The 21,247-nt window shown below is 38.4% G+C and overlaps 2 protein-coding genes across 2 annotated transcripts in view; one reads left to right on the top strand and one right to left on the bottom strand.

Moving 5' to 3' along the window:
• Positions 1-295: 295 nt before the first annotated feature.
• LOC116311957 (interleukin-6-like) lies at positions 296-2,074 on the bottom strand. Its single transcript, XM_031729197.2, has 5 exons — positions 2,019-2,074; positions 1,736-1,923; positions 1,509-1,610; positions 1,253-1,405; positions 296-826 (listed from the first exon to the last, which is right to left on the bottom strand). The coding sequence occupies exons 1-5, from the start codon at positions 2,032-2,034 to the stop codon at positions 623-625; spliced, it is 663 nt and encodes a 220-aa protein (XP_031585057.2). The 5' UTR covers positions 2,035-2,074; the 3' UTR covers positions 296-622.
• A 17,485-nt stretch (positions 2,075-19,559) lies between these two features.
• Positions 19,560-21,247, top strand: part of rapgef5a (Rap guanine nucleotide exchange factor (GEF) 5a) — a 49,208-nt gene continuing 47,520 nt past the window's right edge. The window contains exon 1 of the mRNA XM_031729254.2: positions 19,560-20,150. Within this exon, the coding sequence (XP_031585114.2) occupies positions 20,007-20,150 (144 nt within the window). The 5' untranslated portion in view covers positions 19,560-20,006. The remainder of the gene's footprint in view (positions 20,151-21,247) is intronic.

Here is a 21,247-nt window from a genome sequence, read left to right as displayed (position 1 = left end):
ATATCAAATGTATCAAAACATAATCTGATCTTACATGCTAATGAGTCATAGTCATAGATTAACAGGAACATTTTCCGGCCACCTTCAAATGTGTGTATATAAATGTGTTGAGTTGACTGATCTAAATCTAAGTGTCAACATTCATACAGTTGCAGAATGCGTTGCTGCGTTGAAATGTGTGAAATGTCGGGGAAAAGAAAAAGTCCTTGCTTTTTATGCAAAGTATTTTTTTATTTCAGCATATGCAAAAAAATAAAGTCAGTTGTTTTACATAACAGATCACTGTACTTTAAAATTCTTTACCAATAAATAGTAATCAGCACCAGAACTACTAATAACAAGTACAGTGCAAATTGTATTTACACTGTAATTCTCCCACACAATAGATTTTTCTCTAATAAATAATTTCTACCAATTATAAATAGGCTAAATAAGTTAAGAATAGCATAGCAGGTGATTCTACATACACAGTATGTTGCTGTGGGGCCTGCTCTACCCAGAGGAGTCAGTGCACTCGAAGGAGCATGGTTATGATGTTGAGAAAGTAGGAGTGTCAAAACCATCCGGTTTTCCCTGAGCTATTATTTCATAATTGAATATAATTTGAGCATTATTCGTCTTTTTAACAACTGGTATCCGCTGATTGGTTCACTCGCTTTTCCATTCTACAAACAGCTCTTTTCCCCTCACTCAGGAACACTTTGAGGGCTCTCAGGATGCTGTACGCGTGCAACTTTCTGTGGTAAGGATCTGGGCTGTTGACCTCCTTGAGAAGCTGCTCCTCCTCACTGCTGGTCAGCGGTGTGACTTGATTTCTGTTTTTCATCTGTGGTCAGAAGAGATGGTAGAATGAGGTGTTATTTAGGAACATGACTTCAAAACGACAATGCAAGTGACATTAAAAATAGATTTTTAAAAGCAGAAGTAAAAATGTGACAGTATTAAGATAACAGGCATTTGAGAGATGATGTATTTAATTGAGATTTTGTGCTACCTATCACTTCTGCTCCTCTCACATTTACAATAGAAATATTGTTACTGGGCTTTGTGACAGCTAAAGGTGGAGAAGTCACCTTTCATTGTGAATTTTACTTTTAATAGAGTATCTGTATGTAGTGGATTAATTTTTTTCTGAAGTAAATCTACTTTATCAGTCTTCCTAACATTACTGACAGGAAAAACCCAACAGACTGCTGCAAAGTCAAATTTGACTTTTCCTCGGGGGATAGTTAAAAACGCGTGTCAAACCCACTTTTCCTTTGACCATGCCGGCCAGGTCGATCAGAGTGCCGATGTTTGACGGAGCGTCGGAGAAGTTCAAACTGCTGCGGTACTCCTTCTCTACGTGCTTGAGTAAAACCGAGTAGATGAGCAGACCCTTGGCCAGCGTCTGGAGACAAGCGTCCTGCACAAAGGAGAGAAGAACAGCCTGAGTTCTCGAACTAACCCCAACCCCTCCACCGACCTTTGTTAGTGACAGCATTAAAAAAAGAGAAAGGCGCTCTCACCTTTCTGAACTTGGTAATATTGCAGTGCTTCGGGATAGAGGCGGGGGTGTGGGAGTCCAAAGCTTGATCACGATTCTCCAGAGTCTGGAAATGGTGCTCAAACTGATAGAAAGGAATTCAAATACAACTTTCATAGGCTGGAAGTATTTTAGAGTCCCAGGGGTCCGAGAGAACCCCAGTCGGACTTGATAATACTTGTTAATCATAGTTAATGAGCAGGCCCTTACCGCTTTCTCGTATTCTTGAGCTGAGTCAAAGAGTGACCTCCATATATTGAAAGGCTTGACAGTGGACATCTCCGCCTCCTCTGTCTCCTCACCCGAGAAGTCACCTGCCACACTTCCGTCTTCAATCGGAGCGCCGGAAGCGCAGAGAAGCAGAGCGGCCAGCATCACCGCAGAGAAAAAGTGTAGATCTGCCACGAGAGACAGAACAAGAATGAACGAATGAATGAATGAAAAGAGGAAGATACACAGGAAACTCGCGCACCACAGCCTGCAAATTACTTACTGAATATAGAGGGCATGGTGCGCTGCTGGGAAGCACTTGTCAAGTTTCCGCTGATGCTGAAGGCTGTCAGGGCCAGAAGGAATTGGTTTGTATCTGAGATGCGCTGTTTTTATACATTCCTCAGACGAATGGGATTTTCCAATACCGACTTGCAAAACGGAATTAACAGTAACTACGTCATGAAGATTTAATGAAGATTATGAGTGTCTTCAGTGGGACCAGCTGATCCTTATTATCATCATTATTATTATTATTTAATTTTTTATGAATTATAGTTATTATTATTACTGTTGTTGGTGGTGTTTGATTGCTATTATTATGTTGTGAGAATTTTTTAATGTATTATATATTTTATATATATATTATTATATATATTTATTATTATTTATAAAAGTGCCATTTAAGTAATTTTTTAAAGCAAAGATTGGAGAAGTTATAAAGCACAGAGAATCATCATGTAAAAAAAAATCCCTACGATATTTTCAGCTCAAGAATTTAAAGGGAAAATCCTTCTAAAACCAAACATTTGCATAGTAGCATTCCAGTGCTTTTAGCTTGTAGCAACTTTATATATCAAATGAAATAATGAATAAATAAATGAATGAATAAACAATGCCTACATACATACACACATACATAAATACACTGCACAAGCAGATGAAATGATCAATAGATGTAACCCCATTCATTATCTTGTACAGGAATTATGCATTTATTTGCATCACATGAAAATGTGTCTAAACATATAATTGTACAGTTGTAACCAATGTAATGGGAGTTATCTGAAAAAAATACAGTCTCTTGTGTTAGATGTGTGATTAAAAGCAAAGATTAGAGATTCACGATGTAAAGCTATGATTTGGCAACTACTTAAGTAGATTTTGACAATTGGTCTGCCAAAACTGGGGTGTCACTGAACATAGTATTTATCAGACAAAACATACATTTGAAGTTAAAATGAGTTCTGCCTTATTTTCCCTATAGAATAATTGTGGCCTATATATCTGATAATATCATGCGTCATAATAAATCGGATAACAATTTACAGAACAGCAATTTTTTTCATACTTTTAATACAGTTTGCTTTACATACTTTCAGCCATAATAATTTTAGCAAGACTTTAAACAGTAGTAGTTTGCCATCTTTCATATGTACACATGTAGACTAATAAAATTGATATTTATTTATTTAAAATTTTAACATTTTATTTTGTATTACTATAAAATGGGGATTTCACATTTTCAGTGAAAATACACAGTAAAATTCCTGCGAAATAAAATTGCTTTCTGTCTCTGGAAGATGTGCTAAGTCTAGAAATTTCAATAGAGTGACCTCAGTGAAGTAGCTCGTTAAAGGAAGAAATGCTGAGATATTTTACTGTTATCATGGACAAGTGTGTAACTAGCATATCCTGAAAATGCAATGATAAAGCATGATGACCTAAATATCGCAAATATTTCCCATCATCAGAATATAAAGGTTGGAAAGTTTAAAACCCATTAAATCATTTAGTGTTTTGATAAGACATGTCATTGCTCAGTGATGTTCAAAAACGACAGCTTTTCAAGAAAGCCAAACCTTTTGAAGGTGGTGGTGGGAAAGATTTGTAGTTATTCATTGAATAGATTAGGCTGTGACTTCACACTCAGAGGTTGTTAATGTTACATTAGACTCACATCCAAACTTTTAGGAAACTTTTGATTTTAGCTTCTGCGGGAGAAAAAGCAATCCAAGATAAATCTACCGGTACTTCAGCTTAAATATAAGCCTTATTTTACCATCATATTACACTTTTATTTCCTTTACTGAGTAAACAGTACTGTGGAGTGAAGAGAGAGTGTGGACCCAAATGCAGACACTGGCAATGGACTTAACTGAAACGTGCCTTTAATTGTGGCAGAACCAAAACACAAACAAAAGCGAAGAAAGACAAAGACTAAACTGTCAAAACCTAAGCTGGGAGCAAACTAGAAACAAGTATAAAGAAGCCAAAAACATGAGCCATGAGCCATGAGACTTGAGACAGGAGACATAGGAAATGCAGTGGTTGCAGAAGATCTGGCAACAAACAGAGGACGACAAGGATTTATATACGCACAGGGAGAACGAGGAAATGAGACAGAGGAGGAGAGCACAGCTGGGAGAAATCACATACAACGAGACTAGGCGAAGCAAAACTGAAAACACTAACATAGCACGAGACTGTCAAAGTCTCGTGTCAAAGGAAACATGAGACAGACTTGACACTGAAATCAGGAGAAACAGACATAAAATGATAACTATGAGATGTGACACAAGGAACACAGGGGAAGCACAGAGACAGAAATCAAGAGATGGAGTGATCAATCCAATTAAGAACTGTTTTGGATCAAATCATCATCAATACATACAATAGTACAATGAGGTACAATAGTGAATGTCTACAGCCATCTGTAAAACATGGAGGCTCTGTCATGGTTTGGTACATATCAGACAGTAATGTTGAAGATCTTGCCAAAATTGATGATAAGAATGCATAAAAGTACCATCAGATTTTGCATAACTGAACAGAAAACACACAGTGGAGCACTATCAGTCATGGATTAGCCTCCCCAGAACCAAGACCTTAACATTACTGAAGTAGTGTGGGGTCATCTTTACTGAAAATTGAATAAAAGGCAGCAGGCATCCAAAAAGGAGCTTTGAATGTCCTTCAAAAAGCCTAAAGACCACTTAAAGAAATTACAAGAAAGCTTGCCTCAGTTTCCAGTCTGTGTTAAAGAATAAAGGGGTTCAAGCCAAATGCTGACTTTCAAGCTCATTAGAATTGTACAAACTCTGCTGTTGCCTTACATACTGAATTCCCATGTATGACTGCACATTTTTAAACAGGATTTCAGGATTTTTTCAACAGGAGAAGGATTTCAAATTTATTTCTGGATGTAACAGGGAGCTATTGAAGAGATGGCAAGTATTGGAGAAATATGCTCTCACTTTCTACTCCCTGTCAGTATTCTTTCTGTAGCATTTTTGATCAGCTGAAGTATTGTCAGGGAGTTTTTAGGACATCCTAATAATATTGAGTTACAGTAGTCCAGCCAAGAAGTAATAAATGCATGAACTAGTCTTTCAGTGTCACTCTGAGACAGGATATTTCTAAATTTAGAGATATCGTGGAAATGAAAAAAGGAAGTCCTACATATCTGTTTAATATGCAATTTGAAGGACATATTCTTCAAAAAAAATGGCTCAAAGATTCCGCACACTGTTACTCGAGGCCAAGGTAATGCCATCCAGAGTAAGCATCTGGTTAAATACCATATTCCCAAGATTTTATGGCCAAGTACAATAACCTCAGTTTTATCGAAATTTAGAGAAAGAAAATTAGAAGTCATAGAGGTCTTTATGTCTTTAAGACATTCCTGCAGTTTACCTAATTGGTGTGCATTATCTGGCTTCATTGATAGATAGAGTTGGGTGTCATCTGCATAGCAGTGAAAATTACTTGTAATGATGCTGCCCAAGAAAAGCATATTACGTAAACAGAATTGGTCCCAGCATGGAACCCTGTGGAACTCCATAATTAACCTTAGTGTGTAGAAGACTCTCCATTTACATGAACAAACTGGAGTCTATTATCCAGTTTGTACCTTTAATACCTACAGTACGCTATAAAATAAAATATTAGGTAATAAAATAAAATATTAGTATATAAAATGCTGTTAAGAAGATCATTTGTAACCTTCACTGAAGCTGTTTCTGTACAGTGATTCGCTCATAAACCTGACTGAAGCTCTTGAAAACAAGCAATTTCTCTGCAGATGATCAGTTAGCTGTTTTACAACTACCCTATCACGAATTTATGAGTTAAATGAAGGTTGGAGATTGCCCTATAACTAGCTAAGAGAGCTGAGTCAAGTGATGGCTATTTAAGTAGTGGTTTAATGACTACCAGCTTGAAGCCCTGTGGTACATAGCGGATTAACAGAGAAAGATTGATCATATTTAAGATTGAAGCATTATTTAATTGTTGGACTTCTTTGAGCAGCCTTGTAGGAATGGGGTCTAAAAGACACATTCATGGTTTGGAGGAAATAGTGGCTGAAGTTAACAGAAAGTTTAATTGGAGAATAATAGAGTCTATATAAATAATAATGGTATTGAAAGTAACTGTACATAATGTTACATCAGCCTAAAATATGAGACTCATCATCTTATTAGTAGTTTTAATGTTTTTTAGTTGAAATTCTTTTTTTTAACACTTCTCTATGTTACCTTTTTCCCACAGATGGATAGCTGTTTAGCTGTGCCCTATAATAACATGAAGTAGTAGTATTTATCTTTCTTCACTTTCTCTCTTTGAGGTTCAATACAATTGAAAAATTTACTCTTTATTTCAACAAGCTTACAACAACAGTTACAACTGTGTTCAAATAATCTAATATCAGAAAAATGGGTGAATTTTACATTTTTGTCTGTGAGTGTTTTTTATCCTTTGTTCTCTGTTCTTTGAGAGTTTGGCTTAAAAGACAAAAGATTTTCAAATCTGTTCAGTACATTGAAACCTGGCTGGAATATGATGCTCATAACCCCAATCTAGACATGAGCTTTGTTCTTTACATGGAATGTGTGTCAAAATCAAAGATTTAATATTGGCCGTATATGTCATTTCCTTTTCTTTTAATACTTAAAGATCCCAACTTCCTCCACCAGAGTTTAGTTTGTTTTTACAACTTTCTTTCTTTCTTAATCTTCTCCTTTTCAAGGACCAATTACATGCAGATACATTTCTTGCATTCACTCAGCAAGCTGTCTGGAGTACTTCAGTTCACCAGCTCAGTGTGAGGTTTATAGTCAAAATATGTAATTCTTTCTAATTTTCCCCTGTTACTATATTTGGAATGAAACTTTCCCTCTGTCTGCTGGGATTACTCAGTGGAGAATCAAACGAGAGAACTCCTGAACTGGTTTAAAACCAAACAAACCTAAACAACACAGTACATGTAACATGTCGCTACATGTTTTTGGCTGGAGATGTTGTAAGAATGGGTTTATTTCTTTTGATTGTAGAGTATTTTGGTACTTTCAGTGGACATTCTGAGGCTTTAGAATAGCTCAGTGGTTGTGGGGTAGTGGGTGTAGTTATTGGGAATTGCCAGTCTTGACATTTGCATCCTTCATATTAAGACATGATTTCAGATTGTTAAATCTGCAACTTTGGGGAAAGTAAAATTGCCACAATTCTCAGATGTTTTCACTGGGTTTAGTTTACGTGTGATTATCCTGGTTGTTTTTCTCTGGAAAGAAAATCTTGCAAGCTACTTCTCTCATTTCTGCTTTTTTGTAGTTGTGACCAAAGTAATATATTTTCTACCACAAAAATCCACAGCACACCACACACTGTCTTCTACTTGGGGAAAAAAAAATCAACATTTTATTTTATCCTTCATCAAATTTATTAAACAAGAGCTCATTTTAAAAGGGGCTTACCATCTGCTACACTAAGCACCTTGGAGAGAAGGCACATTATGATTTACTGCATGCTTTTCCTGCTGCTCCAAGACAACCATTTCTTATATTTCTTTAGTTTGGCAGTCTAAATCTTATATCTATATCTATAAAAATATATATGTGTGTGTGTATATATATATATATATATATATATATATATATATATATATATATATATATATATATATATATATATATATATATATATATATCTCTATATATCTCTCTATATATCTCTATGTGCTAAATGAGGCAGTAGTTTTGAAGCAGTGTGTGTCATGTTCAAGCTAAAGACATAGGGACTTCCTATGTGGTTTTTACTGATCTACATGGAAAGAAAAACTACATCAGCAAGAAACAGGTAAGCATTCTGAGCTAAATTAAAATGAATGAAACAATCTTTGTATAAAACCTACCGACTAAACCAACCAGGTAACAGTGTCTGCTTTGAAGAAAAAAACTAAAACTAAAATCATATGTACATAAATTATAAGAAAATAGCAGAAAGCAAGTCTCGTGTAAAGGGAAGTGAAACTGTTAAATATTTTGAGACGCTGACTCAATGTTCGACCTACATGATTAAAAAAAAGAAAAAGTCGGTCCTGGGGTCAAACGGCCCATGGATCATGCAACTGATGATGCAGACAACTCCTGCAGTGCCTGCTCTTTACATCGTTAAGTCATATGTCATACGTTTAGTTCATGACAGAGGAAAGAGGTTGCTAATCCTTGTCAGATTCTCAAAAAACAAAAACAAAAGTAAAAACAAAACAAACAAAAAATTATTATTCAGAATATTTGCTGCCCATCATCTACAAGAGTCCTTTGCAAGTTTCCTGTCTCTGTCACACTTTGTCTAAAATCTAAAAAGATCAATAAAATGAAAAGCAAGGAGTAATGAAATTGGTTGCATCAGCACTTTTTTTTTAACTTCCCGTTTTCCATTGCAAAAAATAACAAGTAAGGATGTGAACACACAAAAGGAAATGAGCTTTCCTTCTTTCGAGTGCATCAATCTGTAAATGCAAAAGTAAACTGAGTCAAATAAGCTGATCTTGGGAAAACTATGCCAGTGGAATGATTTAACTTGAGAATGCGTTAACGTGAAAATTATTCATTCACACTCATAGTGGTTGCCAGATTTGCTTTCTTTTGACTAGTCTTAAACCTGCAGCTCCTTCTACTGAAACCACTTTGAGTCAGTACTGAGGTGAGGACTCAAGCTGAAGCTAATTATTAATTATGATGAAAAGAAACATGCATGGCTTATCGTAACATTTACGGTTAGGGACATAACCTTTTGAACTCTACATCACCACAGTGGATTTTAAATTATACTATTAAGCTGTAACTGAAGTGCAGACTTTAGGTCTTTAATAAAAGTACTGCATCAAATGAAGATACAGCTATTTTTTTAATACATAATCCCCAACTTTCAGAGGCCGGGTGAGGCCTGTTCCCTTTTATTCCATGACTAATAAAGATCTGGAGTTGATTGCAAGTGTTAAAGATCCAAATGGTAGCTGAATGAAGTCCCAAGAAATGACGGTGTAAATCATGGAGGCCATCGAAAGCTAAAAAATTTACCTATCAGAGAGAAACAAAACAACAACAAACAAACGAAAAACTTCAGGAGTGACAAAATCAATCATCTGCTTCATCCATAAAAAGAATAAATGCACTAGCCAACTCAGCAACTCTAAAGGACTCGAATAACCACAGAAGACCACTAAACTAGTGCGTGATGGCAGAATTATTTCCTTGACAAGAAACCCCCCACAGCAAGGCAAAAAAAAAAAAAAAAAAAAAAAAACTGTTGAGAAGGCAGCTGTATCATTGTCAAAGTCTAAAAGAAAAACAAATCACAAATGGAAATACAGAGGGTTCAGAATAACATGCAAACCTCTGGTTAAACTCAAGAACACGCAAGAACAGAAGGCCAGATTAGACAGAAAAGATCCAAATAATCCTACACAGGTCTGGAAAAACCAAGATGAACATGAATTAGAGTAATGGGAAAAATGTGCAGAACAAGGGAAACAGCTCATGGTGTGAAGCATACCACATCATTTGGTTGTTGAAGCAGCAGGATGATTTGTGTAGAGGGCTATACTCTGCTCAGATTCAGCCAAATGCTGCAAAACTCAAGAGTTTCTCAAGGCAAAGAAATGGGATTTTCTTCAATGGCCAAGTCACCTGATCTCAACCCAACAGAGTGTGCTTTTCAGTAACTCAAGACAAAACTGGAAATAGAGCCCACAACAAGCAGCAACTAAAGCTGTCTCCCGGCTGATCATTTCGAGTGAAGGAACACAGCATTTGATGATGTCCATTCGTTCTAGATTTCAAACAGTCAATGACTCCAAAAAAATATTTGCTCAAGTATTAAAAACAATCTTTATGTTTGGAAATATGTTGCAATATGCAATACTTTTAACACTGAGAACTGAAGTTGAAACCCTTCATGTCAATCACATCATAGTTGCTCGATTACAAAAACTGCAGCATTGTGGAAATACTTGGCTCTAACTGTATAACGCCGAGTATCTGTCGAGACAAGTCCATAGAAATAGAATGCAGTATCTAAATTAGTAAGATCCTCTTATTTTCCTTTCATTATCAATGAAACTTACATTCAGGGAAATTCAGTTCACTTTTCTTTTGCATTCATTGTATTGGTTGTAAGTGTAAAAAAGTCAAACTAGCAGTCATCTTTAAACAGAGGGGAATATCTGTTTTTGACAAATAATGTAATAGTGAGACTGCATCGACACTGAAATTCCAACATTACGGATCCTGTTCATTTTGATTGCCTCACAGTATAGAGTATATGGTTGCATTGCCTTACAATAAACATAAAAGTGACAGCTATGATTCTTTCTCTGGCCTGTGAGTGGTGGCTTATTCACAGTAAAAATGCCATAAATCTCCTGGGTGTTTTGGGACTAGTTCTAGCCCTCGAAAGTGTTCAGGAGATGAAAGAATCTAAATGAAAATATACAAAATACAGTTGCGGTCAAGTTTATATGCACTCATCAAGCTCTTAATGATTTCTTTGAACTGTTCTTTTTCCAGGGTGGAATGATTGTACACCATACATCTTTAATGACTTTCAAAACAGGAAATGAGGGCACAAGATTGAAGTTTTATTAGGTAAAAAAATATATATATACATGTAGGCTCAAATGTCTCTTAGGAATTTGCATCTCAAAAATATGCACTCAGCTGCCATAATTCTGTCTGGATATTTGACCAGTGTTCTTGGGAGAATTTAGAGTTACTTCAGATTGATTGGTTTTAAGCGTAGCCCATACATTTTCAATAGGATTGATGTCAATGCTTTTGCAAACCCAGTTTTGATGTGTGTTTTGGATCATTATCCTGTTGGAACACCTAGCTTCAAGTTTCAGTTTGCTAGCTGCTGACTTGAAGTTGAGTTATGAGAATTTGGAGTCCTCCTCCTTCATTATTTCATGCACTTTGTGCAGTATACTAGTGCCACGGTCAGCAAAACTGCTCAAGAATATGATACTACCACCACCATGCTTGACATCTGGTACAGTGTTCTTAGGTTTGAAAGCTCCACCTTTACTCCTCTTGTCATTGAGGCCAAATATATTAGTCTTTGTCTTGTCCATTGACCATCATGTGGGCAGCTGCAAAATTCAGTCAAGTTTGAAGGTGTTGAATTTGGAGCAAAGAAGCAGGGAAACAGGAAGAAAAGGCTGAGCTATGCCAAATTGCACAAGAAATGAAAACCAGCGGCAGCAGGGCTTATGGAGTGTTGAATTCAGTTAGGAAATTGTTGGGTCAAATCATCATCAGTATTTACAACAGTAGAATGAGGTACAACAATAAGAATCTACAACTGTCTAGTTAGAGAATCACACAGTGGAACACTATCAGTCATAGATTGGCCTCCCTGGATCTCAACATTATTGAAGCCGTGTGGGATTATCTATACTGAGAACAGAGAAATGACAAGAAAGCTTGCCTCAGAGAGTTGAGACTGTTGTAGAATAAAGGTGGTCATACCAAATATTGTCCTTTAAGCTATTTAGAATTGTACAAACTATATTGATGCCTTATGTAATGAATTTACATCTGTTTGCACATGTTTCAGCAAATTACTGCACCTTTTCACTATTTTTGTTCTTTCTAGGCTGGCACTCTCTCAGACCATGGCCATGTACATCTGGCTTCACTGTGGATAGTGATGCTAGTGTGCTTTTAACACTGTGTAGATTTGAGAAAATCCAACAGTTTTTGTTTCTTAAAGTCACCAAAAATGCATGCTGTACAATCATTCCACCCTGGGAAAAGAACAAAAGAAGTAAACTCATCAAGTCCTCCAAACTAGAGTTTGATCCAAGGCTCTGGGGAGATGAATTATTTATACAGACAAGTTCATTACAGCTGGGCGAATATGGAAATTAAGATAACAGATGTAACTGATATTCAGTGGTTGTAATTAATAAGTAATCATTATCTAATGCAAATTATGAAAAGAACAAACAATTTGGTCTATTCATCATTTATAACATAGCTATAAATGGTCATTTTTAATAAATACATTTTTTTTGTTGGTTTACATTTTCACGCTTGGACTGCAGTGTAGAAATACAGCCTGAAGTGTCCTGCTCTTAAAAGCTAGACATCATTACATGCATACCTCTCAGATAAAACATTCTGAGCACGATATGTGAGTCCTGGTCAGGGTCAGGATTTATAGAGTACAGTACATGATGGCTGAGCCTGTAAGACTGAACTCTTTACTGCAGTTCACTGGGGCTGCTGCTAGATGGCAATCATGTGTAGCTCTAAGGATTCACGCTCTGATCAGCTCTCTCTTGAAGGCTGTCTTTCTGAGGCTAAAAGTATGCAATGGACTGTTCTGTTTGTTTGCCCACGCTAATACTGCAGCAATATATGACCAAGCTTGAATTTATGTATATGTGAATCTGTTGTACATGTGTTATGTGTTTATGATTATGTGTTGGATGTTAAGTTTTGCCCCCACTTTGGCTTTGCATAATTTCTGCTTCACTAGAATGTTCATGTAAATGTTTCCTCTGCATAAACCCATTCTAGTGTACATTACTTTTAGGAGAGCTTGCTGTATTACTAAGTAGGATAATCTTCCCTTTCTAGATTTTAACTACATAGTACTTTGATATTTAAATTATAGAGATGGGGCCGACTAACTAAAAGGAGTTCTGGGAATCTGCGGTCAGTGTTGTTGTTGTTGTTCTTTTTCTTCTTCTTCTTCTGCAAAGTGAAAGTCGAAGAATCTTTCATGGGGATCAAACGCAGTTTCAGAGCACCTGAATTAAATTTCACTTTTACATTTATTAAAATTGTATTCCAAAAGAATGCATTTAATTTTAATGTGATTTGTTTTTATTGCAATTAATTAAGTTGGACAGTTCAAACATTGACAATTCACATTAAGTGTTTCCTAGCATAAAAAGAAGCCCAATCACAATGTAGCATGAGGATGTTAGGTTGCTCAGTGACACGCCCCATTCTTGTAAAATTACATTGTTGTTAAAATATGGAGATGTCTTTGTGTTTTCCCTTAAAATACTGCTTAAAATGACTTAAGGTGTTTTTTGTATCTTTTGCTGTTAACCAAAAAACCCTGAATTTACTCACTACTTAAAAATACTTGTATGATTTGCTTCTTCTTTTCCTTATATCTTCAGCTATTACCATCTTGCTCTACTGCACATCACACTTTAGATTCAGTAAACTTAAATGGTAAACTTTGGGAAATGCCACCATAAGTTAACGGCTGTTTTCTGAGGCTCTACCCAAACTTCAGGGCAAATCTATCTCACAGTCTTTGAGCTGTTTCCCTCAGTTAGGTAGCAGAGTCAAAATTCCTGTTCCATCTGTCATGCCGTAAAGGTCAGTGCAGTAACCAGAATGAAAGAACCATTCTTTCAGGGTCTGAGCTTTGCTTCTGTTCTTGTATACATGACCTTGTCTGTCATTTTGTGTTTAGCTCAATGTAACAGTTCTCCCCTCACTTTTCTTTCCTTTGTGATTCTGCTCCATCCTCCATCGTCTCCTTTCCTGTCATTTTTTTGTAATCGCAGCCTTGTTGGCTCTTCTCCTTTTCTCCACCTCTCATCCTTTCCTCTCTCCACTCCTCTTCCCTCTGTGCCTTTTTCTCAGGCCGCTCTGTTCTTCCTTTGACTTTTTCTTCTTCCCTGGACGGAGAGCTCCATGAGAGACAGCAGAAATTGTATCTCTGCTCAGTTCGCCACAGGCCCTCTTCAATATTTAATCAAGAGTGCATTTGTTTGAAGAGAGCTCTGAATATGTGTGTGAGTGAGTGATAAAGAGAGCTGTCTATCCAGTGTGTGTGTCTGTGTGTGTAGACACTGCATTTGTATGCATGGAAGGTGGAGAAAGAGATAGAAGTTGTATATTTTTGTGTGTGGTGACAGAGTTGGAATGAAAGGTTTTCTCCGGTCTTGGAGTAATTGGTTTACTATCTCTCCCTGCTCTCGCCCCCTCTTTCTTTTCCCCATCTCCTCCTTTACTCAACTTCCCCTCCCCCTATAATCCATTCTCCCCCTACTGCATCATCACGTTATCATGTGCTGTGTAGTACAGTATATACACTACTGTGTGTGTTTTTCTAACCCTGTATAATCATTTGTATTTGATTTCGCTGCGTGTGCATATATGACCGCGTGCATGCATCAGTGGCTGGTCCCGGTGGTGTCCCCGAGGACGACAGAGAAGCATATTTCATCAGTCTTACCACAAGAAATCCCAAAGTCCTCTTTTCTTCTTTTTGCTTCTTCAGCACATTGAGCAAGCACAGAGTGTTTTCCTTATTTCCTTTTTTTGTTGTTTTTGTTTTTTTGTTTTACTTTTGCTTTTAGAGGAGAGCACGCTGATTAGCATGCTGTCACTGTGAAACGTACACTGTGGGATGCCACTCTGCAGGATTTTTTTTTTTTGTTTTTTGTTGCGGAAGGTTTTGATTTGATTGAGCGCAGGCGAAATCTTCCTATCAACTGTAATATCATCTTCTCAGAAACCGTAGTTTCAGAGCCTGTGTTTCAGTGTCCACAAAATCTCAGAAGGCAGCTATCTGAACAATGATCTAAACATGACTGATGGGTTTTCAGTCATTCTGTTTAGCTCGGCTTCTTCACTTTTGCCTCACTGTGGTGCTCACAAGGGCCCTGATGAGGCGTTTCTTCTTCATTTCGAATCAGCGTTCTTTGTCCACGGAGAAGGGGATTTTACTAACAGATGTCAAAGCTGCTTTGCATTTTTGAGCTGTATGTTTATCTACAAACAGCAGCCTCTCCACAGAGTTCTCATGCAGCAGCCATGTGTTTTATCAAGCCTGTGTGAAAACCTGATATAAAGACTCCATCCTGTTCCTCAGTTTAACTGTATCAGGTCAAAGGTAATGTTTGATGCTAAAATTATTGCAGGCACTGCAGACTGAGTCGCATTAAACTTATGAATTAAACTTCTGATGGTGAGCTACATGAACATTTTCTGCCAAAACTGACTGTCCATAAAGTCTGACATTAATTCACATTAGTTTTTTTTTTGCCATGTATTATTCCCACTACTTTATAGTGGGCAAATTTCATTTAAAAAGATGATGTTAGTTTCCATGTATCAATTAGGATACCCTGTAAAAGAAATGTGATGGTAAATGTACTCTGAGCACTCAAAGCGCTTTCTGCTGCGAGCCACATTTGCCCATTCACACACGCATTGATACAGCTCTTTATTCTATGCCCTAAAGCACTTTCTAACAGTCACAGACACACTAGCGCTCTGATGGATGAATGGTGATGGGGAAATTTAGGATTCGGTATTTTGTCCAGGAATAGGACATGTGGACCAGAGGAGCCAGGGGCCGACTCAATGGGTTTTTAGTGCTACGTAGAAATAATGTGTTCTTTTCCTTCCTTTGCCCCTGACATTATCACAGTACCATGGTGGATATCATATACATGTCTTGATTATTTCTAGCAGGGTAAAGGCCTATTGTCGTTATTAGTGTACTAATCACACAATACAGTGTCCCTTGCTATTCCTACTGTTAAACACCTGCACTTGGGTCTATTGGTTTTAATTGACATGCAGTCATAAAGTAAAAGAAACTGTGACCAACATACAAAAGTGGAAAGGTCTATGTAGAGTTTACAGTCCATCATCTGTAGGAAAGACCGACAACATCTCAAGTATGGTGAGTGATGGAGACAGTTGATATACAGCATGTCATGACTGTGTCTGTAGGTTTGACATGTGAAGGACTGAAATGCTCCAGCGAGCTTTTGATCAAAAACAAAAAATAGTTTTGATGTCTTTTTTTCTATGTGTGCTGTTCAGCTGCCAAACATTATACACTGTCCCATTACCTCTAACAGCCATGGTGTGGTATAATCTGAGTCCCAGAAAGGGGCCAATTATCCCAGATTACACGTTCTATCAAGAAGCAGCCTCGACATCTGAGTTGTACAACTGAAGCCGCAGCACTCGAGCTGAACTCTGCTTGGCTTTATGTCATGTGGAGTATCGGGCTCAGATCCTCTCCTATCTGCTGTATTAATAAATTCATTCTCTTTCATGTCATGTTCAGTTGAATTTTTTAATCGGGTCATTGAACATTAAACAACTTCCCAAGAAGGCTGTACTTTTTAAATACATATAGTGAATTTACTCTTTTTTCCCCCATGACTCATAAACCCACAAAGAATATCCAGAAAGAAATGCATGGTTTTGATTTGCATTGATTATGTGTGTGGTGCAAGTAGCAAAAACACATCCTTCTTATTATGATGCAAGTGGACAACAAACAATATTTTACTGCTGGAATTATGAATAAGAAAAGCTTTATTGCCCCATATAATACCAATGAATTTTAAAATGAGTTGAATACATTACAGAGGGTATTACAGCCTTGTTGCTTAGGCCACTGTGCAGGCCGAGCCCCAGGCTTTGTCTCTCATGTGCGTGCCACAGAGCCAAACATATTTTCTTCAGAGATTAATACTCCTTACAATTCACAGTCTATTACAGTACTAGAAGGTACTGTCACCTGCTTACTTATTTCCCAAGGGGTCACCACAGTGGATGGATCCGCATGATTGATTTGGCACAGGTTTTATGCCGGATGTCCTTCCTGATGCAACCATCCCCAAAGGTTGGGTTTGTGTCTCCTCCCAGTCTCGAACTGCCGATCTTTTCATGATTGTAGATCATGTAAGGTGAATGTGTGTGTATTTATGTATGTATAAAAGAAAATCAATAAGCATAATAAAATGTTATAGAAACAAACACAGCGAGAGATCTTTCATTCATTCCTTGGATCTGAAATCGTCCTGTTCCAGCAGTTCCGGAAATGTGTCAAAATCCTGTTTAATCCAGGAGCAGGCCGGATATTTCTTTAATCTGGATTTTGGTAAGAGTCTGTGACCCTCACAGCAGCAGCTAATGTTGCAACCTCCTGCGTTGCCTGACATTAATTTTTGAGCTTAGGTCATAGACTGAGTGTAGTGTTCACCCTCTTGACTGGTGGATTTTTGAGCCCATTATTGTTACAATGACATCCGGTTGATATAGGTCTACTGGCTGGTGGGGTTTTTCTAGAGCCAAATGACACACAAAAAACTAACAAACAAACTGTAAAGAACAGCGATGATCATGTTCACATTTGAACATATAACTCATTGGTGCTCTCTTCTGGTATAACTATGTAATAGCAAGCAGTGACTCATCGGGAAAATATGGGGTGAGTGTCGCTACAGCTCACAATGTTTGTCTATTAAGGCCTCAACAGTACAACCGCCTCTGCACATCCATAATGTGAATTTTCCACCGTCACCAGATCTCAAGGGTACTCTACTGGATTGAGATCTGGTGACTTTGGATGTCATTTGAGTACAATGAGTTGATTGTCATGTTCAAGATGATCTGAACTTTGTGGCATGGTGTGTTATCACCGCAGCAGACTTCAAAAAATGGGTACGCTGTGGTTATAAAGAGGTGGACATGGTCAGCAACAGTACTCAGTTAACACTGTGGGATTTAGGGGTGTAAAATGTGGCAAGAAAATATCCCCCACACCATTACACCACTATCACCAGCCTGAACCATTGACACAAAGCAGGACTGATCCATGGTTTCATGTTGTTTACACCAAAATCTGATCCCACACCCTGAATGTCACAGCAGAAATCGGATCAGACAATGGTTTTTCCAGTCTTCTACTGTCCAGTTTTTGTGAGCTCCTGTGAATTGTAGTCTCGGCTTCCTGTTTTTAGCTGACAGGATTGGCACCTGCTGTGCTCCTCTGGTGCTGTAGCCCATCTGCTTCAAGGTTCAACATGTTGTGCGTTCAGAGATGCTCTTTTGCATACCTTGGTTGTAACAAGAGATTATATGAGTTATTGTTGCCTTATCAGCTCAAAGCAGTCTGGCTATTCTCTGCTGACCTCTGGTATCAGAAAGACATCTTTTGCTGCTCACTGGCTATTTTTCTTGTTCAGACTGTTCTCTGTAAACACCGGAGATGGCTATGTGGGAAAATCCCAGCAGATCAGCAGTTTCTGAACACTCACACCAGGCGGTCTAGCACTAACAACCATGCCACGTTCAAAGTCACTTAAATCACCTTTCTTCCCCATTCTGATGTTCAGTTTGAACTTCAGCAGGTCACCTTGACCAGATCTACATGACTAAATGCACTGAGTTGCTGACATGCGATTGATATATTCATTGATTTCTTTTTTATTGATTTTCATCAACGAGGTACTGATGGATGTACCTAATAAAGTAGCTGGTGAATGGAAGTTTTTGGGCATTTCTTTAGTGCTTTCTTCTTGAAATTTTCCATCAAACTCTTTTTTGTGTGCATGTAACAGAAATATACACACCAATTATGCAATATCACTTCAAAGCCAAATGAAAAACTAACTGCTTAGATTTAGTCCAACAGAAACACAAGCTCTGCAGCTGGAACTCAGAAGACTTTAAAAATCTTTTATTCTTTTAAAAGAATAAAACTTTAGTTTACTTTTATTGTTAATGACATACTTAATTCTCCTTGGCTTGGAGGAGACCAGTTTTAAAATGTTCTACCACTATTTGTTCAGCTTCTCTTTGTTTAGTGTCTCTGTGTCTAACTTAAAAATGCCTTGAAGATTTTCTATTGGATGTTTCTCCTGTAATTCTAGTGGTTTGTTTAAATCACTCTTATACTGCGCTGTTCCTCTCCTATCAGACTTCTGGAGACTTTGGGTGCTATTATCACATGTCCATCTATAAATTGACATCTTTACCATTCATTTAGCGTCATATGATCAGACTCTATCTCTACGCCTTACAGTCAGGGCCATGCAATCGCTGTGGCACCCAGATTTGTGCCATATATGCTGGAACCTGTCTGAGCTGGATAAATTAATCCTGGGCTCAACTGGATCAAAGATTGAGTTTACAATAGCTAACTTTCCATTTGATTTAGCAATGTTTTTTGTGTGGCACTTTCTGACGGTTAAATTTTTAATTGTTCACAAGAGAATTTATAATGCTTGTCATGTATTTTTAAAAAATAATATGACATTAAAGTGATATTATCATCTGATCATGATATCACCTATCATCTAATGCATGCTGTAATTAACGGTGATACCCAAACACCATCTCGTTTTTCAGTCTATGCTATTATGGACGTTTATGGTAGGGCGAACCACATATGAGACATCATGAGGCAAAAACTTACAACAAAGCTACATGGTGTACCCCTCTCGCGACTCCTGTTGCACACCTGTGCTTCTGAGAAAGGTTAAGCTGAAACGTCAGGTCAATAAAATATGGATTAAAATGAGGAAAATGTTCTCTTGAATGTCAGCTACCTCGAAAGGCACACCCACACAGGTTCGCTCTGTGGCGGCTCTTTGTTTACCTATGGAAATTTGAGCCAGGTAAAGTGGTGACGTAGCCCTACCGGGTGCCGTCTGCTTCTTCTTCTTCCCCCTCCCTTCCCCCAAACACTGCTGTCATTAGCTTTCAAGTTTTCAACTTCTAACAGAAATAAGCAGTGACACTGTGGTGCCAGCTCCACCAGTCCCTGTGAATATTTCCCCCGGTGTAGACAGGCTGGTAGAGGATGAGAGGTGAAAGTGATGCAATGTTCGTTTGCACCTGTGACACCCCCTCCCGCGGACAACACAGACACACACACACACGAACCTGGCAGCAGCCTACCGAAGAGTAGGACGCTCGAGCCATTGGGTGGAGCAGCGGCGTCGCGTGCTGCGGAATACATTGAGTAGGTCGTTAAGGCTGCGCGCGGTTCGGCTGCAGATGCAGGTCGCTGAGTGGGAGCGCGAGGCGGGGGGAAATGGCGAACAGGCGCGCGCGGCGGTGCACCTTTTGAGGATATAGTAGGCACCGGGAGCGCAGGCAGGCAGAGAGGCAGCTCGAGGACAGAGAGGAGAAGCAGAGGAACCATGGAGGACTCGGAGCCCGCAGAGGACGGCTTACTCGCGGGCTTGCGGTGGAACAGGAGCGCAAGAGACCAAGCTCAGCTGAAACACAAAATCCGGGATCTGCCGGGACTACTGAAGCACGGGCTGCACCTGCGGAAGAAGAGCGTGAGTATTTCAAACCGACCGCTGTCTGACTGTCCGTCCTTCCGTGTTTGATGTCTGGGGAAAGGTGGACGGGTTTTATTTTTTTTTTAACTGTCCCGACATCTCTCCGTGAAGGCTCTGAAGCCGTTTCGTAAGCCTGTCACGACTCAGGTGTTTGTATTTTGCTGTGAACAGCGCTGTCGCAGAGGCACCCAGTGTGTGTACGTGTGTGCGCGCGCGTGCGTATGCACGCTACATCCATAATAACCAGAACTGCTGTTGGACACCATACCTTCACACTCTGGTAGTCAAGGCAACACCACCTCCACCATATTGACTACATACACCTACTTACATACACTAAGAATTAGACACGTTATATATATATATAAACATATATAAAAGGAATGTGCGTGGGTTCACTGCTACACAACTCAGTTATTTTGATTGTACAGTAATGTTCTTGTACGTGTAGTTTTTTTTCTTTTTCAGTAGAGAAATTTAAAAAAAAATTATGATGAAATGACCATCACAAGTTCTGAGTCCACTGTGATGTATTCATATGATTTTGTCTGTTTAACCGTGGGTCTACTCACCCAGAAATCAGAGATAACAGCATCAGACAGAGAAAGCATTCATGGGAGGACGTAAAAAGAAGTCTGGACTAGCAGCTATTTGCATTTTTGTTTATGTAAATAACTTTAACGATGTATTGGTTATCAAACTAATTTCAAAACGAGTAAACATCTGATTGAGTCAGGTCTGTTCTTTGACGAATAAGCTATCCTAATATTTGTATATCAAATCAGAATTTCCATCTGATGTATCGTTGAATTTTTTTTTTCCATGATTGGCCAGCTAAGCAGTAACTGTGACTTGACGTGCCCTACTGTGGCACTAACACACCTGACAAGCCAAATGGCTGCTCAAAGTGTCAGCTCCCCTCATCTTCATCATCAGTGGCACCCAGGAGGGGAAAAAGGAAAAAAAAATATGTCTCCGAGTTCCCTCCTTAGAGATCAGAGACTTGTGTGCCACTCCTTCCAGTCCCACTGGAAACAGACGTGTTAAAAATATGCAACATTTGTAGTTTAAAGTCACATAGGGCCAAAGAGATG

Source organism: Oreochromis aureus, linkage group 22 (assembly GCF_013358895.1).
Source record: "Oreochromis aureus strain Israel breed Guangdong linkage group 22, ZZ_aureus, whole genome shotgun sequence".
Classification (NCBI taxonomy): Eukaryota; Metazoa; Chordata; class Actinopteri; order Cichliformes; family Cichlidae; genus Oreochromis; species Oreochromis aureus.
The sequence above is the reverse complement of the archived record's forward strand: the minus strand, read 5'-3'. Positions and strand labels throughout refer to the sequence as shown.